This window comes from Anoplophora glabripennis, unplaced genomic scaffold (genome assembly GCF_000390285.2).
Source record: "Anoplophora glabripennis isolate ALB-LARVAE unplaced genomic scaffold, Agla_2.0 scaffold31, whole genome shotgun sequence".
Lineage (NCBI taxonomy): Eukaryota > Metazoa > Arthropoda > Insecta > Coleoptera > Cerambycidae > Anoplophora > Anoplophora glabripennis.
In genome coordinates, this window is record NW_019416897.1 from 168495 (window position 1) to 186777 (window position 18283).

The 18283-nt window shown below is 31.3% G+C and overlaps 1 protein-coding gene across 1 annotated transcript in view; it reads left to right on the top strand.

Annotated features, from left to right (window-relative positions):
* The window catches only part of LOC108905742, a 157886-nt gene that overhangs the window by 54856 nt on the left and 84747 nt on the right, over positions 1–18283 (top strand). The window contains exon 2 of the mRNA XM_018708748.2: positions 1597–1647. Coding sequence (XP_018564264.1) covers positions 1597–1647 — 51 coding nt within the window. The remainder of the gene's footprint in view (positions 1–1596; positions 1648–18283) is intronic.

Here is an 18283-nt window from a genome sequence, read left to right on the forward strand (position 1 = left end):
GAACTTATCGAACTAAAAAAAAAAAAAAATAAATCATAAAAAAACAAGTTTCTGGCTTTATTATAGCAAATTGACAGCTAGTTGACAGCTGCCAACTGTCAATTTTGAAAATCTAACAACAGATCTGAATTCAGCAACCTCAAAAATATAAACCTAGATAATAAAAAAAATGAAATAGGCTATTTCAAAAGTCTATACACACTGCGCATATACATAAATCCGTGGAGGATATTCGGAGCTTTAAAGCTCTGTACCGGCCAAACTATCCATTTTTGAGCTTTGTGGCCATTGAGACAATTGACCAGTATGATGAACTCTATCACATATCAAAAATTCAGCGAATTTGACCGGGACCCAATTTCCATAAGATTTGTGCGGGGTCCTTTCCAACTAAAATCAAAATGTTAAAATTAGATCAACCATTTGCGAGAAAGTCTGCTTTGAAATTGGGGCTTATTTTAAGTAGTGCAATAATTTTGATGTGAAGTTTTATTCTTATTTCAATATTTATATTTTTTATTAAATTGCTTAAAATCAAAATATGTTTTACAAGTGAACGAGCTCGTCATCAGTGACATTTTAAAAATACGACCCAAAAGCAAATATTTCTCGACGTATCGTACCACCTCGAATTTACAGCATTTGTAAGCATTTTGTGGTTACGTCCATTTATGATAAATATTTTTCGCGTATCATTAAGGGATCAAATAGATACAAAAGTGGCTCTAATACTGGATCCTGAGGCATGCTACTGATCTTGAGGTACACATTTCCATAATTGCTGTAAATATTTTATGAAAATAATATACTCATGTAACAAAAACATATTATGTTTTTCTGACCGACTTAATTGAGCACGGAAGAAATTGAAACGTTGTTGAAATATTGTTACCAGCATCTTCTGGTGATGGTCAATGAAAGAACGAACACCTGAACAGTTTAGCTTAGTCAGAACCGAGGTAGGGTAGAACGTCTTTGAAGATCCCTTCCCGTATTTGCTTTGACAACCACCATTCTAATTAACGGATCTCATTACGATTCCCACAGCCAATAAAGAGCTTGTTGCTATAATTAATTAACGTGTGGGTGTGATTTCACATTTATATGAGAATTGACATATTTTCTGAGAATCGCCAGAGATAAATATTTATCGAGTTTGTTATGGTACAACATCTCCTATTTGTGGGAAAAGCCTAAACCGGTAACAATAAGGGAATCGGTTGGACACTGTCCATCTAAGAAAAAAATAATTAGTGACGTTATTTTTTATTTTAAACATACTATAAACCATGACTTCATCATGCCGTACTTCTAGAATATAAACTAACCTACAAACTAAATACATTATTCCGATTTAAAATCTTTTTGTTGACAATATTTCAGAAATTATTCGAATTATAAATTGTATCCCAATTTTATAAATAATTACTCCACTTGCTGTAACAAACCTGTTTGTTTGCTATGACTCTGATGTGAAGTAAATACCTACTGAATATTTTTTGTGCTGCCCGCTTCAATTAAATTAAATGACTATTTATCTGTTTTTGTTTTATTTATTAACATTATTTTTTCTAATATATTTTTCTTTATTTCTAGATATCGTATAGATGGTGTGGGCCTCAGTATTAAAAAACCTAAGGATAAAAGGTGAGTAATATTTGACTAAAATATCAAATGATATAGATTGATATGAATATTATATGAAATTATACAGGGTGTTCCACCTAAGAGGGATTCTTCTGTAAGTCTATAACTGTAAAATTTATAAAAAAATGGTTTTAATAAAAGTTGTCTGAAATCATGTGGGCCACGTAAAGAAAATATTTTTAGCTTTACGGGGTGTTCCATTTAAAATAACAATGTTATGTAGCGCCCACGCAAAATGGAACACCCTGTAAAACTAAACATATTTTCTTTACATGGCCCATATTTTTCCAGGCAACTTTTATTAAAACTGTTGGAAGTCTATATCTACAATCGTAGCCCATAGAGAAAAATATTGTTATTGTTATTTTGTTGTAACGAGACACATCTCCCCTGAAAGATTGTTGCAAGATTTCTGTTTAACCCTGTATACGAGTATATCACATTTATTTTGTATCATGCTTTCACCTGCTACTTACCAGATAATCAGAGTTCAAAGTTTTCAGTGTGATATTATACAAACTACTTATCAAAGACATCTAACATCAACTTTTAGATTGACAGTCAAAGTGATATGTGCTGTCCTTATTAGATTCGAGTTGTTCAGTAGTCTTATCCTCAAGTATGTACATGGTTTTACATCTTCAAAAAAGTTAAATATCACTTTTATACAAAAGTAATAAAGTACAAAATTACAAATGACGTGATCTTATCGTACGTTGGTATTTTCACCAATTCTATTGAGCTGGTAGTTAATTGTACAGTTAAATAATAATAATTTAAATTTACTATGCTCGTGCAAGATGAAAATCCAACGAAAAATAACAAGGACCGAAATGTAAAAACATTAAATGAGGTACAACTAAACAAAGCTATAAAACAATAAACACTTAAATATTTATTTAAAAAAAATACATTATATAACTGAAACTTTTAGGAAGATTAAGATGTTATTATAATTTATTATATTTTATTTTTTCTTTCTTTAGAAAAAGATACAGCTGCATAGTAATAAGAGTCAAGAACTACTTTTCTCCAAGTGAATTGATCCAAATGAAATTTCCAATTTATAAAAATTATTTTAAAAGAATTGCTTGTTCTTCTTTAATTTTTTTGACAGTATTGGAACATTCTTTCAGAAACAATTAGGTTTCTCAAAATTGGGTGCTGGTTGATTTATCCTCCATTTTCTGAAACAAAAAATTGAAATAAAAATTATTCTACTATACATGGTGTTTCAGGATTATGTGGACAATCTTTAAGGGGATATTCTTCATAAAAAAATAAGAAAAAAATCAAGTATAAATTTTTTTCCAGAGACGCTTCAGTTTCGAATTATAGGGCGTTAAAGATTAAAAAAAAATCGAATTTTTTAAATAACTTCTAAATGAAGAAGGCTATTTAAGTCAAATTTGGCATGACACATCTTCTTAAAAGATACCATTTTTCCACGGAAGTAGAAGTCCCGCAAGCAACCAGTGGCGGAGTTATGGGAACTCAGACTCATTAAATTATTAAAAAATTAATACAGCCCTACTGAAAATAAAAAATGATGCTGTTTTAAATAGAACAGTTTGTTTGACAAAAAGTGTACATCCACTTTTTTCCTAACTCTTATAGTTTTATGGCAAAATTGATTTTTCGGAAGGGTGCTTCTGGATTCTGTCGATAAACTTTAAAATAAACCTCAACAAAAATTTTCGAGTAGGCTGCTGTCAAGCAATGTTAATTTGACAATTTAAATGTTCAACTGACTTCGGAAAGACTATACCATTTAAATGACTGTAAAAAAGTCAAAATATGTTAGAGTATCCACAGAATAAATTTGGAAAATGAAACATAATCAATAGTTTAAAAATCTTCAACCTAATAATGTATTATTCTTTCAATACATCACTTCACTGGTACAACCCAGACTGCATCATTTTATTTATTTTAATTATCACAATTACCATATTAAAATAATGCGTAAGAAGTTATGAATGATTTGCTATTCCCATCGATGAAATACAGAATTAGAAGTGACATATTTGCCAACCGTTTAGTATGTATTTCATTTCCATAAATTTCTGGCAACGGAAAGGCCCCACGAATATTTTTAGAGACTTACAGAATATTATTTATTAATAATAATAAAAACAGCGTTTATTGAAAACGATGATGTATTATTATACACGTGGTCGAAAACAAATGAAAAATATAAATGGTTCTATTACATTCTACAAAAGAAACCCTTATTTTTTTAAACAAAGCTAGAGGAAAACATAATTGCGGGACTTGAAATTCTATACTAATCTAAAATTCTAAAGTTAATTGTTATATATAGGTATATTGATATAAAACTAAACATGCCATTTACAAATTATATGTGCCAAACATGATCACCTTTTATAAAAGGAAGCGTGGCGTGGGTAGTTTTCATATTTGGAACACATAACTTTTTACGATGTTTTAAGAAGTATGGTATTATGTGCTTCAAATATAATAATAACTAAATATGCATAAATTGTATACAAATGGTTTTGTAGTCATCAAGAAGTTTTGGATATGACTATATTAAAAACATGGTGTCCTCATATAAAAGCTCCTGACCATTCACTATTTTTGTTTATAGTCAATAAATCTACTTTAAAAAATACATTATTTTATTGGCTCTCGTATTATTTACTCTAATATAAAGATATTATGCTAATTCAAATAAATTAAAAATATATATTTTGAACAATATTGATACCAGAAATCTTCGTGTACAATATCTAACGCCACAGACAAGATTCCTAACTGTTAATACTGCGGGAAACAACTACTGTATGGGTTGCGTGCCCGAACTGGCATTGAATTATACTCCTAATACTTAGTAAAGAGGTGTTAATAAATAATTGTCCGAAATAAAAACTAAAAATTATATGCCTGAATATAATAAATACCGAGACACGTTCCTGATATAAGAAAATTGTTAACTAATGTCATTCAATAATCATTCAATGAAATACTTTTTACCCACATGGCACAGGCGACCAAAAAGCTACTACAGAAAGACCTTTCTGTTTCCACATCTCATTTAGGATTGTTTCATGAGGTAGACCCACAAAACAAAATTTTTATACAATAAAATATCTTCGTGAATTCGTAACATTTTAAGGAACCAAAATGTTCGATTAAGAATCTACCCCTAATATTATTACAGACAATTCACTTCCGGATACCACGTATTAAAAAGTCTACAGTTTGCAACTTCACGTAATTATGCCGATTTAAATGATAATGGTGTAAGTATTATATGAAAGGTTATATTAGTTATTTATTGTATAAGTGTTTTAAGTTGCAAACTGGTGTGATATTGTTTACAAATGCTGACTGAACTGGCCACCAACAATACAGTCAGACTGTGTTGGGTGCCAGGGACAGAGTTCATTGGCTCGGAGCCCTACTGTGGCACATCTCCCAGTGTGGTCAGGCGGGCTCTGGACAAATGGAGTGAGACAGAACACAGGAAATACTGGACTTCAAGGCCAGGACATAGCCATTCTAAGGAGCTCATGAAGTATCCATCGAAGGAAAGAGCGAATGATCTACTGAGCTTGAACAGAATCCGGCTCAGGAGAGTGACAGGACTCATAACGGGACACTGTCACTTTAGGAAACATCTACATAAGCTAAAGCTTGTAGACAGTCCGGTCTGCCGAGGATGTGAATCGGCGGATGAAACTTCTCTGCATATCCTGGGCAAGTGCCCGGGATTTGCACGTAGCAGAATGGCGCTCCTTGGGAGACCCTATTTGGAACCCAAGGAATTGAGAGAAGTGTCAGCAAGGAAGCTTTTGGACTTTATAAAAAGGACAAATCTACTTGTTGGATAGGACTAGTAGTGGGACGCACAATAGGCCTAATTAGGCCGCAGTGCTATGGGACTTATTAGGACCAACCACTAGAAGAAGAAGAAGAAGAATAAGAATAAGAAGAAGCATTTTATCCACGCAAGAATGTTTAATATTCTTAAGTGGATAAAAGGCAATTAAAACACGAATGCAATACAACGTTTTATCCATAGTCACATCACAAGTCTATATCTAACAAGGAAAATCCAAGGAAAATATAGCTGTTTCTTACAAGAACAGACATCCGTAGCTTGTGCAAATTCTTCACAAACTTCGGCAGATGTTATGCGTTCCGAAAATGGTGGCAACAATGCTATAAGGATTGTTATTAACGGAAAGGTTAAAGTTAAATGTAATAAAACAAAAAAGGAAATGTCTATTACTATAAACGTAAATGTTAATGTTTATAAGTAAATAAAATTAAATTTGATTTATTGTAGGTTTATTATTTTTTCATTATTTTACTTACTTTATTCCACTAGTGGATAAAGTATCACTTTAGACGGTTCATATATGTGGATAAAAGTCCGATTATAAGGTGATTACGAATCAAACAATTTTATTTCCATGATACGCAGTTTACAGGAGGCAATTTAGTACTTGGCCGAAAAAAATGAGGTTGATGTGCATCTAGTCTAAACGAATGTGGTACATAAAAAAAGTATTTCTTTGGAGAACTGGTCGATTGTACTCAAGCAAGAACTCGTATCAACAGAGCAATAGCGCGGCAAAGTACACTTTTAAGGCAACTCTTTTTCTTTAATTTGACAAAACATGATATTTACGAATCAATGGCAATTTTTACTGAGATTTCAATACATACACAAACATACATATTCACAAACAATGCCCTCCAAGCGTGAAGTTTCCTAGAATGATGTTTGCATTTTGATAATGTTCAAAAATATGGTTACTTTCTATTATGAAAAAAGTTGTGAATTTTCGGTTTTGACATTAATTTACAAATTTAAAACCATAAAATTAACTAAGAAATTAAAAAATTTCGCTTAAATTTCTTTATTTGGGTCATAACGTTAACACTCTGTATCTGGAAAATGAAGTATTCAAAAAGAGACACAAAGCTATGAGCCATGCTACATAAAGTTTTGACATGAAATATTTTTTTTTACTTAAATTGAGATTACACTGTGTTTTAAGTACCTATGAAAAAGGTAAAATAACACTATACTACATTCACTGCAGTAATTAATAATATTAATAATAAAATAACAAAAGTAAACTAGTTAATAATTTGAAAAATGGATCCAAAATGAAAGTACAATACTGAGCACATAAAGGTCTAAACAACACACACTAAATTGCACTAATTTAAAGTTTACTACTAAATAAATTAAACTTAAAGTTTTACGCATACTCGTATTTGTGTTTTTTGAATCACCCTGTATTAGAATAAAACAAATTTTAGTCCTATTTAAGACTAATCTGTCAAGATATTATTACCACAACCGGTAAAAACTAGATTGTTATCAGTTATCATAGCTAAATGAACTTCGATTATCTATTTTCTTTCTTTTTTGCAATGGATAAACATTTTCCGGCAATTGGCTGTTTCTTTACTAATTTGCGTCTTTTCTGTAGAATGTTTTATGTGAATCGTAAAACTAAGTGATATGATGGAGACAGTCAATAAATTACATACTTATTAAAATATGTACAAGCAGTAAATAAATAATTTTATTTAAGATAGTTAGCATATATAATTTTATTATAATTTTTAAAATATACGACGTGTTTAGAAGCTATTAATATTAATATTGTCATTATATATCAATATATCAGGATATATAGGTGTTTATAGTCTGTTTTATTTGTTTTTCTACAACTGCGTAAACTACTTGTTTTATTTCTTTTATTTTCAGTAAAAAGAATCCAGGAACATATGTCCTATAAATTTCGGAAAAATTTATATTGTTTTAAAAGTAACACTTGTTTTCCTTTTGATAAGTACCCAACTATAAATAGTGGATAAAAACCAATTGATAATTTTGATTTATCGCTAAGAAGCTAATCCTACAAAATCATTTGTTTTATTATTTGGAAATACCCACTCTTTTATCGAAGAAAATATTAACGTTTCTAGAAAACATTGCGGGCGTTTTATTTTGCTGGTTTTCATAAAAATATAAAGTTGTTTTACCTAATACATATTTCTGATTATTAATTGTTATTCCTTTCAATATATTGAGAGAGGAAAGCTAGAAGAAAGAACAAACAAAATAAATGAATGATAAAAATTTCCGAAACAAGAAAAAATAATGAAATAGAATAACTAAGAAAAAAGGAAAGATGTTGTAATTATTTTTTATGGAACTTTTATTAGGTATCTATTTTATTTAATTGACCATTTCAGTCACATTGAAAAGAGGTCAAGGAGATATTTAAAATTGTAGAAATATTGAATAAAACAAAAAAGCAGAGAAATAGTTACAATGAAAAATGAAACCAAATAAGTTTTCTAAAAACTATTTTAACTGAACTAATTGAAAAAGTTATCTTAGCAGATTCCATACTCGGTACTAATCAAATATTTACAATCGATTTTAATTTTCGTTTAACTTTTATTGTAATTACACTTATTCTTATTACATCTGTTGTATCTTGATCAGCATTTAATTTTCATTTTATTAATAAATTGCAAGTACTTTAAATTTTTAAATCAAATTGAGACAAATTGAAAACAAAAAACCACAACATTAAGTTTAAAAGACAATTTACATGTTGAGGTGTTTTATGAACCTCATTTAAACTCACATGTTAGAGATAAAACTGGGTCAAGGTAAGCCACCTGTGAAATTTAACAATTTAGCGGAAAACATGTAAATTTATCTCAAAATTGTCACAGGAAAACATTTACCGTATATTTTTGGCTCCAATTGGATTGTGTGGTTACTATGCTGTGTTATGACATTTCCTTTTGAAATTTAACAATAGACTATTAGTAAATAATTACATTTGGACTAAAAACAAAATATGATCAGATAATCCCAGTAAATCTTGTTTGCATTAAAATGTAAATAATTATGCTTTGATGAAAATACACCCATAAATTTGTCATTATTTAAATGCAGGATTATTTAATAATAAGGTAGGTTTACTGAAAAAATAATTTCTTTCGTTTTGGTCAGAAATAAATTATTCTTTTTATTCATGGAATAATTTTAGAAAATGTGAGCATTTTTACATTCCTTCTTTTAAAAGAATATCATGTTTTATGTAAACACATGCAATTTTAAGTTCAGTTAAACTATATTTTAGGTGATATAGGGAATTATGTTTACATTTGATGTCAATTTATTTTCCTTAATTTTCTATTTTTAAGGTCGACACTTGTGAGTTGTGACTCATTATTTCACACAACTTATTACTACACTCAGGCTATAAGTTAAAATCAAATTTTCAAACAATAGTTGCGGTTTATTCACTATTATGTTCTGCAGAAACATACATTTTCGATAAGACCTCAGGAGTACTTTTATATCCTAATAAAACATACCTTAGCATTTGACTGATTTTTTTCTATAATGCAGGCGCCTTCCTCTGCCAAACTGACGCTCACCTAGAAAACTGAGGCGCCTGAAGATTTAATATCCGATAAGGATAATAAATTGATATCTGTTTTCCAGTTTGTACGCTGTAATCGATTGAAGTGTTCCTGAAACAAATTAACTATAAGTTTATGCTTAGACGCATATTTCAGAAATTGGGAAGCACTTTTTTAAATCATGATTAACTTCATGAGGAGGAAGATGGTATATTGGAAGGTTTGGTTCTGGTTTAACATTTTTCCAATGATAAAAATGAGATTCGTAAAATTGTGGAATGAAAGACTCGGAAATACTGAGGAGTTCATACTCAAATAAGCGCAAAGCCCAAAATTATAAACTGTACCGTTTTTTAGAATTTTAGCTATGTTTCACTATTGGCAATGTTCTTAATGTCGTGGCATTTAAACCTTTATCTGTAAATGCATTCTCCGAAGAAAATTCAAAAGGCGGAATAGTTTGAATTTTATCCATGTCAGTAAGAGGTTATACTTGTTTTTTTCAATGGTTTTTCAGTAATTTGAGTCAATTCCTAATCTGTGAAGGATCGAATTAATTCAAGAAAAAAATGTTATTCTTGGTTTTCTTTACTTTCACAACAAATCTGTACTAAAGATAAATTAAGTGTAAGGTCTTCAGTCTTTTAATAAAATTTTCCTACTACTGTTTTATTCAAAATTCAATTTAAAAACTGAAATGTGACTATTTTTATATTAACTGTGTCAACCAAAAACTAAAACGATAGTTTGATTGTTGTATTTATATCTCCATATCGAATTACGCAGATTTTTTATGAAGGCCCCAACAAAGGCATTAAGGAGATCTATGAGGCTTCTTCAATGCTAATCTGCGTTTAATTTTAGAGAATTATAACGAAATAGTGAGGTTGTTTGTATTTTCGAAACTAACTGCATAATCTTAGAAGAGCTATTCCTTTAAAAAAGACTATAATGGAATTAAGTTTACAGTCATTTAAACTCTTATTCACTCCAACTAATAATAATTAATTTAAAATTTATAGTCACCAATTTTTATATGAGAAATATGTCGTAACCAAACAACGACCATAATTTTAACACAATTCTCAAAGTTGAGTTGTTATACTTCTCTCTCTATCTCCAACGAGGTCTAAGATCTGCAGTTAAATTTCTCTTTCTTAACAGCCTGTCCGTCTAGGAGTATCTGTGGAGAGTGGGATGATAATTTACAGAATTGATAATTCAGTGTTATTTTCAATAATGAAGACGTATTCCTAACTAATTATGATATCTTGTACATAATTTTCCTTAACGTTTCTGTAGAAAGTGCCATTAGAATATGACACAGTTATCGTCCCTCGTTATGTTTATGGTAAATATATAAGTATACAAAGAGATTAACAGTATTAAAGCTATTTAAACGGTTATCGGTTAAATTAATTATTATTACTTAATTTGGTTAATTATTTACATTCTTATCGGTTTATTGCATACTTTTTTGTTATTTACGATACATTAGGGTATCTAATTGTAAGAAATATTGGTAGCTGGATAATTACGCTTAATCTTCTTAGGGGCGCTATGACATGAGCAGCATTTGGAAATCTTTTGGCACCTCGTTCGAAAGATGAGTAAAAATGTAAAAAGTCAGGTCTCCTACAAATTTAAGACCAGTTTTTATTCATATATCAGAAAACATTGGGAATTACAACTTATTTAATATAAAAGTCAAAACATTTTTTATTATCTAGGTTTTGAATTAATCTTCCATTGATAATCTCTAACCTAACATTGTTTTTTTATACACGTGTTGAGTTGTATAAAATGTGTTAGTCAGTCATCTGTGTAGTGATCTATTCTCCATGTGTTGCCATTGATATACCCGAATTGAAGTGTCCTTAATTAGAACACATATCAGAAAAAATTAATTAAATGTCTGCATTAAAGAAGCCTGCACTGTAAAAAAATCGGTGTGAGTGAAAGCAATAAAGGTTTGTACTGAATCCATTGACTGAGTGAAATTATTGAGTACATTTTCACTCAATATTGGACGTTTTGATCATTTTACTCATTTGTGATTATATTTAAACAAAAACCGAGTACTTTCACTCAAATACAGGTACTCCTTAAATAAGTTCATGTAAACTCGTATTTGGTGCACTTGTATCTAAATCAGAGTAAATGTCCTCATTGCTGAGTGAGTTTAAATGTATATTAATTTCGAGTAATTCGAATGGCGCCGTGAAGATAATACATATTACTTCTGTAATCTCGACCACAGTCCATTGGAGCCTGTTAGATGCTCCAGAAAAGAGTAATCGCCAGGAGAACAGGCCTTAGTTGGCGACGGCGGGTCTCTGCTGGTGGGTCTCAGCCAGGACAGGAGGAGGCCCCACAAAGTGAATTAATTTCAACACTGTATATCATAATTAATCATTTATGAGTCATTTATTTTTGCACTCAATATTTAGTTAATTAAAAACCATAAACATGTCTCAATAATAGTCAGTAGTAAAAGTCAACTCTAAATTGGTTTTATATACTCAAAATAGAGTCAAAAGTTGCTCAATTGATTGTTAGCAGTAACTCGGATTTGAGTAAAACTCACTCATTTCTGATGCAATAGTTTCACTCTGTTGTACTAAAACTAATAGAGAGAAAATTTCATTCAATCAGGTGTGGACAGAAATTTATACATTATTGAGTAAAATTGAGTGAAATTTGAGTGAATTTTTTTTTACACCATGCCTTCTTCCTAAAAATAGAATGAAATGCAACTGTGATTAGTCTCTGATTTTTGAAGTAAATTTTTTTTTTTTCATTCATGGTTACAGCGTTTTATAAAATATGCCACTGCCCATCTCTCGCACGAGCCTGTAACTCCTCGGTTAATATTTCTGGTTAAAATTAAAGTAAATTTACTATTATACATGTAAGTTGAAGAAAAGTCCAAAAATTTCGGCTAAACCACTGTCTAAAAAATAAAAAAAATATATTTTGGGGTATTGTAAAACATTCTCATTTTGCGTTCTACTTTTTCAATTATTTACCTTTTATGTCCAACGTTTATGTAATCATGGAATAAATCATTATATCCAGCAACTGATGAGATAATTACTGGCCCATAAATAAGGACATTTATTGCTTTATTTTTATTGCTACAAATAACACAAAAACCTGTCAATGAGCATGAATCTGTAATTGGCTTCAGGCGCCACAGTATTATATTATTAGATAATAAATAATATCGAACAACTAAAATACGTTGAAACGTGACTTCGAATCTTTGATGCAAATTTCTGCCAGTGCGTAAATTAATACAATGCCATTTTTATGAATCTCTATTTAATCATAAATTTGATACATTTATACTTTTATTGACTTGGCATTTCAAATTTCCGAAGATAAGTGGACTGCGAGAACAGTTAAATTTTTTCTGTTGAAGATTAAATAAAAGTCAGATAGATCATAAATTTGGGGAATTTTTATCAAAAATGTTTCCCTACCATTCTTCTGTTACTTTTAGGAAATAAAGGAACATTTTGATGACATCTGTTGTACAACAGTTTTCAAGGAAATAGATAAATTCTAGTTAATTATCTGCAGATATATGTTTAAGCAATTTTTCTTAAATATAAATTATTCTTACACTGTAAAAAAATCGGTATGAGTGAAAGCAAGGAAGGTTCGAAGTAAATCGATTGAGTGAAGTTATTGAGTACATTTTCACTCAATATTCACTCAGTTGTACCCAGTTGGACAAAAATTGATACATTATTGAGTAAAATTGAGTGAAATTTGAGTGAAATTTTTTTACAGCGTATTATGAAGGTCAACGGGAATGAGTAAATAGTTTTACTGACACAATCGAAGATCATGCCCAAACTTGTAATTACCCTGACATAGATGGCCCAAACTCAGATGTTGCAGCAACGAAAATCTGGCAAATTAACTAGAAAGGCGTCATCAAGCTGGAGCATCAAAAACTGCGATACGGAGCCAAATAAAGTAAGACATAAAAGATATTGAAGCAACTTGCTAAGGCACGAACATGAGAAGACATCCATAAAACTATTACCAAGAAAGAAATCTGAAGAACGGCCATAATTAGGAACATCGACTAGGAACATCTGATCTTCACATGGAGTTGTGATCTAAGAGAACACTTGAACAGATTTGTGCTATATGACGAAATGGAATGTAGAATCCACTGTAGGGCACCAGAAACATTATGTGATTTTGTGAAGGATACACCACAGAAAATATGTGAACTTTGTCATCAAAATTGGATTCATGAGAGTGTAGTTCAACTCATGACGAGACGGTAGAAAGCAAACTAGACTGGAGTGTTGGACTACAAGTGACAGACTCTGTACAATAAGCAACAAGAGAAGCTTTGCCATACGGATCCCGTAAAAAATTGGGTATATTAAGGATCAAAAGCCAAAAGCCAAGTACAGTGCATTGAATTTAATACAGAAACTAATGCTAATATGTAAGTAATGTATGGATGGTGTAGAAAAAGGTTTTAGTATTTCTGGTTGAATTATATCTCACAATATCAACGTATTGCCATGCCACGTGTTAATTGTTAAAAGAAATAATTTCTTTCGATATTTGTAACCTTCATTTTGTCCCCCTCGTCTACACGTTCAATTTTTCCGTCACAGATCGCAATCGCCTCAGGCGCCATCCGTAAGGTCGATAATTATAGAACAATTAAACGAGATAACTGAAATCTTGCAAGATTTATTTATAACCCAGTTTTCTGCTGAGAGATAGGTGCTTTGTGCCGTGAAAATTCCGCAGTGGTTATTCATCCCAGTTACCGTGTTTACTGGAGACTCCAGAGATAACTGTTTATCTTATTCGATAATTCTACGTCATCAGAGACAGAGTTACTGATATATTTATGCAACGATTCCTTGGAAATTGCCTTGAGTGTACCTCAATTCTACATACTCGTACTTCTGGGAGTAACCGAGTCGACTGGGAAAATATAAGGAATTTAGATATGAAAGGAGAACAATGATGTCATCACATTTGTATTTGTAATGTATAGGTAATATAATAATTAATATTAAACTGATGAAGAGAGTAGAGGTCGAAACTTTGCTCTAAAGAAAGACAGAGGTTGATACTACTAAAAAGATACTACTAAATAGATAAGAAAAGTTGTGGAAAAGCAAGACATGAATTCAATACTATTGTACTGTTAAATACAACCACTCTCTTTGAGAAAAAGTTCTGCTTAATTGTTGTTTTAACTTTTACTTCTACTTTTGACTCAAAGATAACTCTCTTTTCGTTGTCTGTTGAGTGGTAACAAGCTGCTAACATCATCACAAAAGTGATCGTGGTAAAAATTAGGTGGACGTTGAAAAATGTCCTGAAAACATTGACTTTTCAAAACGGTTACTTGTCTGGTGGCTTTTCGTTGAACGTTTCTCAATGATTTTATATCTTTAATTAAATGTAGTGTATATTTTAAAGTCGACCTAATACTGCCAGAAAGCTTACTTTCGAGAGCTTAGACATTTAAATCCATATTATTCATATGAGCCGTAAGTTATGGATCAATTAAGGAAAAGGCAGTCAGTAAAGGAACGCAGAAGTCCTAAATAGGACAAAAATAAACCCTTGTAGTTTCCGTCAGTTATTCAGATGGCACGAAACGATAAAATACAGCAGCTTGTACGGCAGTGTCTAAAAATAATTGAATTCGACCTCATTCGTCTATGTCCAATTATTTTTCTTTTATTTATATTCTAGTTCTTGAATATTTTATACGCTGTGTATTTTGGGGAAATCAATACGGCGAGTGTTCAATATCTTGTTAGCGCGCTAACAATGTGAAACATTTAATGATCGGAATACGGAACAAATTTACATCCAATTTGCGAATAAACGTAGAAAAAGACATATTTTTAGAAAAATAGTATCGAAATATAATTAAATGGGATCTCGATTATACTGAAATGAAAAATATTTTGCCTGAGAATAAGAATTTATTTGAATAATTTCTTAATATTTTAATCAACATAAAATTTGTGTATTTAAAAAACTCATGTTAGTCTCGATAAATTATTCTCGTCTGAAAATTTCATTTTATTAAAATTAAAAAAAATTCAGTATCAGCAAATGTAGTCTCAAAATTTTGCCAAAAAACATAAAATGCGTTTTTCCTTGATGGTTACCAATATTACCGATTTCGAACCTTTTTCCAAAACATCCTGTATAGTTTGATAACTAATATTCTAATATACAGGGTGTTAAAAAAAAGAGTGTAAAATATTTAAGGAGGTAATAGTATGAACCAAAATAAGCAGAAAAGTCCCAATAAATATGGGTCCGCAAAGTAACGGTTGCGGAGATATGGAATGTTTTATGTTTTTTAGCCCCTTTTTTTATTTTGCAAAAACGTTGTATATTTTCTTATAATAGTTGGTTGATGGTTAGTGAAATAAACAGTACGTATTTGACAGTAGTTGTCAGTGCACAAGTTTTCTTTCGCTATGGCTGGTTACTCTAACGCAGAATTAACAGACATGCATTTCATGTATGGTCGTGCTAATGGGAACGCCACCGAAGCGCGATGTCTTTATGTTAACGCTTATCCAAATCGCCAGATTCCTTCACAACGCATGTTTGGAAGAATTCACCAAAGATTGCGTGATACCGGTTCCTTGAGCAAACAGTGCCATTTATCCGGGAGACCAAGGTCAGTATCCACTCCTAGAGCAGAAGAAGAAATTCTAGCACTGGTAGAGCAGAATCCAAGTACGAGTGTGCGGAGAATATCAGCCGAGGTAGGAATTAGTGGTCCTCTTGTTTGGATAATCCTTCACGAGCAACTGCTTTATCCATACCATGTGCAACGAGTACAGGCCTTAAATCCAATAAATGATCATCAAGCACGTTTGGTTTTTTGCCGCTGGTTTCTACGTCATGATGCTGAAGACCCTCGTTTTCTTGCAAACATTCTTTTTACTGATGAGGCCGGGTTCACAAGAAATGGAGTGTTTAATTTTCACAATACGCATATTTGGGCCGACGAAAATCCTCATGCTCTAATAGAATCTGGACATCAGGCACGTTTTTCATTAAACATTTGGATGGATATTGTAGGTGACAGGTTTCTAGGTCCTGTTGTTTTACCAAACCGATTAACAGGCGCTGCTTACCTCAACTTTCTGCAGAACACACTGTATAAGTTTTTGGAAGACATTCTTTTGAATCAGAGGCAACAAATGTGGTTCCAGCATGATGGTGCTCCAGCTCATTTTTCCATGGCCGTTAGAGAGCATTTACACCAAACTTTTCCAGATGGGTAGGAAGGGCCGGACCTGTTTTATGGCCTCCAAGATCGCCTGATCTGAACCCTCATGATTTCTTTGTTTGGGGATATTTGAAGACATTAGTGTATGGTACTCCTGTAAATAGCCTGGAAGAGCTGCAGCTACGGATTAATCAAAAGTGTCAAGAAATCCAAACCAAGAAGAGTGTTTTCGAAAGAATTCGAATATCGTTGAGACGAAGATGTCGTGCCTGCTTGGAAATGGACGGAGGGCACTTTGAACATCTTCTGTAACTTTGTTTTTTGTTTGTTAAAAGCTTCCTTTGTCGGTTTATTCCTAATAAAATAAAATGTTTGAAAAACGAATAGTGGTCCATATCTCCGCAACCGTTACTTTGCGGACCCATGTTTATTAAGACTTCTCTGCTTATTTTGGTTCATACTATTACCTCCTGAAATATTTTACAATCTTTTTTTAACACCCTGTATGTATAAGACAAAGGAATCACATGAAAAATTACACCATCAGTATTTCTTTTAGGCCAAAATAATTTCACAAGAATACCCTTTAAATAGATGCTTCTTAATTCATTTTAATTAATCTATTTATAAGTGCCAAAAATTGTCTCAGAGAAAGAATGTGTATAATATTATCTAAATTATCACCAATAAAAGTTATCTACCTTTTGTGGGAACAGTAAAAAATTTTTTAATAAAAGTAATTCCGCATATTCTTGCAAAAATAGCAATCCATTGTTTTTTAACTTCCCAAATCAAAGCAAATGCATTCTTTCTATAACAATCTGAAATTCGAAATAAATACATTTGGTTTCCATGGTTGTGCAACAGGATTTATTAACATATCTTTTTGGAGTATACAAGATAATCAGGCACCTATTTATGCCACAGAAGTTTTCACAGGCCAACGGGCTTTCCATTTCTTATGAAACATTCTGAAGAATTCTAAAATTCTATATATGGACACGGGAGTCGTTAGTACTGCTTGTAATGCACCTTGGCAAGCAAATTTGTATCCCACTAATTACAACAAATTTGAATACTACATAAATTAGAAATTTGAATAAAATATTAATAAAACAGAAATATAATAAACTACCTTTTTTATTTGTGCGCCATTGTGTTATTAACAACCGATGTTATGAAAAATTATTCTAATGCATGTAAATTTGAATTTATTTCTCTACTCAGGCTTCACTTGATTATTTTTATAACTTGCCTTAAAAAGTCAGGCGCCAGAAGGATGCAAGCAATTAAAATATAAGGTCAGTAACGGGATGGAAATCAAACAGCAGTAAAGATATTTCAAAACCAAGAACTTTTTAAAAAAGTATACAGGGTGTAAGAAGTTTGACTGCCATTACTCCAGCATAAGATAGAGTGATCATAATTCAAAATACAGCGAGTATTAATATTGGGGAGTTTCATCACAACGTGACAACAGCGCTTAACCTGCTGCGGCAGACTTGTCCTACGGAAAAAATGTAAACAACTATTATTGTAAAACATTTAGTAAATTTAAAGACAACTGTTTTTCAGTTTTCAAATAAATAAAATAAAATGTATCTATTTTCTAGTACGAAGATAGTGTTGTTCTTAAATTTTAGCTCGAATTTTTTAATTATGATTCTTTTAAAACAGTAACTTAACTTTTAATCAAATTATATATATGAAAAATATGTAATTAAAGTACTAAAAGATTCTCGTCGTCCAAATAATCATACGTATTAAAAATAATTTAGGTAGGTACTTACCAAAAGGCAAAATTTAGTATTTTTTAAACGCACGAGTACAAAACAAACTACGACATATGCTTAAAATGTCCACCACCATTTTTGATGCACGCACGACACCTTCGAATTCAATTTTCGCGCACTCGCTGGAAAACACCTCAAGAAAAGGAAA